The sequence below is a fragment of the Sceloporus undulatus genome, chromosome 1 (assembly GCF_019175285.1).
Source record: "Sceloporus undulatus isolate JIND9_A2432 ecotype Alabama chromosome 1, SceUnd_v1.1, whole genome shotgun sequence".
Lineage (NCBI taxonomy): Eukaryota > Metazoa > Chordata > Lepidosauria > Squamata > Phrynosomatidae > Sceloporus > Sceloporus undulatus.
In genome coordinates, this window is record NC_056522.1 from 167,137,542 (window position 1) to 167,143,281 (window position 5,740).

The 5,740-nt window shown below is 37.8% G+C and overlaps 1 protein-coding gene across 2 annotated transcripts in view; it reads right to left on the reverse strand.

The window, feature by feature from the left end:
• Positions 1-2,378: 2,378 nt before the first annotated feature.
• Positions 2,379-5,740, reverse strand: part of TRPM8 (transient receptor potential cation channel subfamily M member 8) — a 68,835-nt gene continuing 65,473 nt past the window's right edge. For both annotated transcript variants that reach the window (XM_042447073.1, XM_042447074.1), the window contains exon 26: positions 2,379-4,108. In XM_042447073.1, the coding sequence (XP_042303007.1) occupies positions 4,058-4,108 (51 nt within the window). In that variant the 3' untranslated portion in view covers positions 2,379-4,057. The remainder of the gene's footprint in view (positions 4,109-5,740) is intronic.

The following is a 5,740-nucleotide window of genomic DNA, read 5'->3' on the forward strand; positions in this document are numbered from 1 at the left end:
AAAGATTTCAGAGACAGCACAGTTAATTATCACCCCTTCAGTTATATTCACAGTGAACAGCATGTTGCTATGACTTCAACTACTATGGCTCTATCCTTACCTTGCAGTGGTGAGGTGCCTGGAGTTCTCTAACACTCTGGTACTGCAATTTAAAGACTACATGTTAGCTGGGGATTCTGAGAACACAGCAGTCTGGAAATGTGCCTAAAATCCTATATGACCTTTTACATTATGTACTTTTATGTATGCCTAGCTACATAGCAGGAGTGGCAAGAAACCCCTTTACTGCATTGCAAAGATACATAACTGGACAATGGCAAAAGTGTCCAATGCGCATTGGTGCTTGATGTACATCGGAACAGATGTGATGTGCTTCCTGCTATGCATCAGTCCCATCACCCATCAGTCACTTTGCCAGCTCTCTCCATAGTAACAGCAGATGTCTACTGGATATGGACATTACAAAACTGCCCTGTTCTAATTCTTTCAGACGTAAGACCCCCAACAAGATTCCAGCCAATGTTTCCACACTCTGAAACTGACATAGTGTAAAACAGATTCCTAGGTCCTAGAACAAGAATCTTTTGGGACATTCATAAGAGTGGCAAGAAGCTGATGCCTATGTGTCCTATGTATTGCACCATGTTGCTTTCATACATGGAAGTTCAAATTTAGATGATACTGCAATTTCCCTTCTCTCTGATTTTTGTCTAATCTTTTACATTCATGTAAATGAAAGGCTATCACATTGGCTAAAATGCTTTCCTTTTATTTTTATTTTTATTGTATTTTTTGTCCCGAACCTATTACAAAACAACTCTGATGAACTCAGACTGGTACATTAATAGAGTAGGATAAATTAATAACATATACACACCATATTACATGTCATGATCTGAAGTCTGTCGGCCAGTGAACGATTACAAAATAACAGGTGAATTTGAAATATGTATGAGAACATCAGTGTGATGTAGCGGTCTGAGTGTTGAGTATCATTTTTCACATACCCTTGGTACCATACACTGTGGTACCAAATCTGAAAATCATGAGACATTACTTCAAGTTCCTTTTGAGCCAATTTTGGGGTGATTCTCTTACTTTTTTGGGAAGAAGTTGTGTTTCCTGGGGGATCAGGAGGCACCAGGAGCAACAACACATTTTATAGAAACTTTTAGCTGGCTTTAGTGGTTTGTGGTGAAAAATTACCTTAAATCTCTTTTATAGTTTTGGAGGAAGGGTATGGAGGTTGCATTCTAGAAATAGAGAATTCTTGGAGTCCCTTGGGCGGGGGGTGTGTGTGTGTGCAAATGAAGATTCAGGGGTTGTATGTATCAGCTGCATTTTGCCTCCCCAGTCTGGGGCAGAACAGGTAAGTCACAATTCAGCTTCACTTTACAACCAGATTCTACACGTGTTCAAGTATAAACACAAACAGCATGAGATAGCTTTCCATCCTGGGAAGACTTATAGTTATTCTTGTTGTTGTTGTTGTATTTGTGTATAAAAGTGGCTCAACATAAACTTTCTTTTTAAAACACGGTTAAGTTTCCCTACTACACACTCAAAAGTGCCAGAGCAATGTCACCTTTTTAGGGCAATAGCTGGGGAAAAGTAGTACTCCTGAGCTTTTAGAATAAAATAGTCAGGAAACAACCTTCAAACTGTCTAGTTAGCGTTTTTCAAAATACAATGCCTCTTCCCAGTAAATGACATCAGATCACAGTTGTTAACTTCAGACAGTTTAATTCATTCTGACCCACTTTATTTTTTTTAAAATCAATGTAATGCCAATGGCTGTAGTGAGGAAGTAAACACAGTACTCTAGCATCTTTACAGACAGACAACATCAAACTACATTTACATGAATCAGTAGACAGCAAAGGAAACCAAAAAGCTTCTGCTTATTTGGTCATTAACAGAATTTGTACATGTCCTAATGAGCAATGTCCTGCAGGTAGTTAATGATAAAAGTTCAGAACCCACAAGAACAAGCAAAGCCCTTTAAAAGAAACAGATTAATTTCCCAACAAATTTCCCTTGTTTCTTCACTATAGCATGTATCTTGATCAGGACAGGGTAGACCCTGTGTATACATGGGTACACCTGTGTCTGCACTTGCACCAGAATAATTGGAAGTTAATATTTTGTATAGATTACTTTGATATACAGCACCTCAGTTTAAGACAGTAAGGGAAGGTACATATATTTACTAATTAATCATCATCACCATCATATGACCTCTTCATGTACCGATACAAGATTTTTGGTCATGCTTGTACAGGTATTCTGTCATCAAATAAAAGGAGGTACTTTGGAGATATGGTTCTGCATCCTTTCCCTTCATATGAGCACCCGTGACTACCACTGGAAACGGAATGGTTTTCATCTTATTTGCATCTAGCCAATTTCATTGGCTCAAATTGTAAAAATCTCATTGTTTCCAAACTGGTTTTCAGTTGCTCTTGAAGTTTTCCAAATCTTAGCAGCATCATTAATAGAAAGTAACACTATTTTGGGGTGTTTTTTTTCCTTTCAATTAAGGATTATCTAGAGGCCTCGTCTTTTATTTCTATAGGAATTGCAGATTTGAAGAGTAGAGAAGGGGGGTGTTCACCCAAAGGTAAGTGAAACTGTGGATGAGAGTTTACACTGAAAGGGATTGAAGGATAGAATTTCACACTGAAAGAGGTTCAAGGGTTATAAAGCCTAATAGCATGGCTGTTCATGATCCATTTACTTCCTCTGAATTCCACTTGTCACATTCTCCAACAACTTTCTATATCTGTGAGGATACAGCTGTTTAGCTGTAGCAGTTATCATTATTACTACGCTCCAATAATTGTTCAGAAATCAAGGCAATCTGCCATGATTTGGTATGAATAGTTGCCTGAGCGTATATCTCATAGCTATGGATGATTAGATACTCATCAAGTTAAAACCTCTGTCAGCTTAGACACCAAAGGGCAAACGTCTGTAGAAATTAACACCAAGACTCAGAAAGATTCAGTATGAGGGGATGCTAAAAAGTTCTCGGCCTGACCCACTTTCCAAAATTTGACCATAATTTTGTCAATATTTCTTGAAAGAATGTTCTTTTGTATTGTAAACATCCAATTTTCAGGACTGTAGCTCTAATTTCTGACTTTTCTCAGATCATTGATAGAGTCATGTCAATGAAAAGCGTGGAATTTTTAAGTGCAGAACTCTGGGCTGTCATTAAGGTCCTTCTCCTGCAGGAGGAAACTCCCCCCCCCCAAAAAAAACCCGGAAGAATGTATGATGCAAACATTGAATTACAAGTGCCCTCCTCCCCCATATTCAGCTGTGAAGAAGTAAGTGGTATACCAACTTTCAGCATGGAGAGTTTGAGATTTTGGGATTTTAGACTAGGAGTAATGTGGTCAAATCTGGATTTACCAGCGACCAACCTGGCTGCCATATTTTGTACCAACTGAAGCTTCCAAACATAGCACAAGGGTAGCCCCATGTAGAGTGCATTGCAGAAATCGAGACGAGAGGTTACCAGATAGGTGAATCTCAGCTAAAACACTTGCTGAGACACTAGAAATATCCTGGGAACTCATGACCAGTTGGCTATGCAGAGGCTGTCAGCCAAGTGGGTGCCAAAATGTTTGAATGCTAACCAGAAACGAAATTGAGTGGATACCTCCAAGCTGATTTTGCAACATTTGATCAATCTTGTAATAATTTTTTGCAATGACTCAACACTGTGCCAAGAGTGTCAAACTTTGGGGTCAATATGTGGAATAGCATGTAAGTGTTGTGGTTCTAGGTCATTCTCTTCTTGGTTGGGCCAGGAAATTTTCAGCACTCCCCTCATACTTCCATTTTTAAATGATACATTTCACTTAAACAAATGTGCTTAAGAGTTATCCTCAAAACAATACACTTCAGTAAAAAGAAAAGGGGGAGGAGAACATATGGAAGTCTTTCTTCCCATCCAACAAGAAACCGATAATTCTTGTTTGTTCAAGTCATGTTCCTCCACTATGGATGTTTACTCTGCTGGAAGAGTCCTCTTAGATCCAGGCTGCTTTCATCTGAGCTTGCTGGCAAGATCTTTCAGAAGACATTTCATATCATTCAACTTTAAAATGTAAAAAAAAAGTATCATATTAAAGTGCAACAAAGTAATATGATTTTAAAAACATTTTAAACTGAGAACTATTCTCCTGAATAATCCTTAGTTACTCTCCTGAGAAAGTAAGGTGTAGTAATCTGGGTGCTGGACTAGGACACTCATATAAGGGATGGAAATACTTTTTAAAAATAGTTGAAAAACATGTTGAGGAGAATCCTGGACTAATAGGAATCTTTGCATTTTGGGATTTATTCTGTGCAAAATTCACACATGGTACGTTTGCACAGAAAACAGCATTTTCTGCAAAGTTTTTAATGAGTTATGGAAGCTGTCTTGGGTCCCAGCTGGAGAGAAAGACAGCATATAAATAAAGAGGAGGAGGAGGACCAACAACAACTTATATAACACATTCCAAGTATTCTAATTGCTTGCCTTGCTTTATTAATCCTTACAACTGCCCTATCAACTAACACAGTATCATCACTGACAGTAAAAATCAAGAATAAGGATGAAGGTATAGGGCTTGCCTAAGGTGCCTCTACCAAGATGCCCATCAAGAAAATTGATCATTCAAAGTACGTATACTTCTTTTTGTTCTTACTTTTATTAATGTAGGCTGCTATCTTGTGTTGTACTTACAGATTTGTAGCCTGACTTATTAGTCTGTAACTGCTCCATATTCAGGCACCTTTCAGGCACATATTGTGGCACTATTGCCACAATTGTAAATGCCCACCAAATTCCACCTCAAACTCCATGGAGCGACTCAAAATGATGGAGGTCTGTTCCGCTGGGCACAATAGCATGGCATTTCCACTTCCCTCCCACCAGCAGTTTGTGATGCAATGAGGGGTGTTGCTTCTACTTGTGGCAGCCTTGCTCACTAGTAGGATGAGGTTGGAAATGTCCTCTTGCTGTGCCCCAGTCTCCAGCATAAAAGACCTCCGCTGCTTGGAGTGGCTGCTTAGTTACGCATTAACTAAGGCAGCAATGCAGAATTTCGGTCGTAAGTGTTGTTATCGTTGTTACTGTTTCAGTAGAGGTGGCAGTATTAGCACTTTGCAAAGAAAATTCTACAGCTGAATATAATTCAACCAATGAACAAATCCTATAAGATTTAAAGAACTAAATCCTGTTGCTGGTCTCAACTAGAGTAAGCCCAATGAACCAATGTATTTTACAGAAAGATTGAATTCACCAATGGAGTCAGTGGATCTATTCTGGTAGGAAATAGGAACTAGATTTAGGTCAAATTTGGCAACACAAACAAACAAGACAATGAGAGAGATAAATTAGCTGCCATATAAACAAAAAAAATGTAATTTAGGATGAAAAAAGTGCCTATTGTGCTTTGATACTACAAATATACAACATACTAAAATCATATAATGATAGAATTTTTAAACCACAAAGCCAATAATATTTTGCATTTTAGTAATAAGTATGCAAAAAAAGCCACAGATATACCAAATATATATATATATATATATATATATATATATATATATATATATATATATATATAAAAATGGAGGCCTGATGTATGTTAGCTTTTATATGATCAGAATGACTCCACTTTTAAACACACTTCAGATCTTTATGGGTATCCTGGAAATCAATCCACACATAAACAATAGC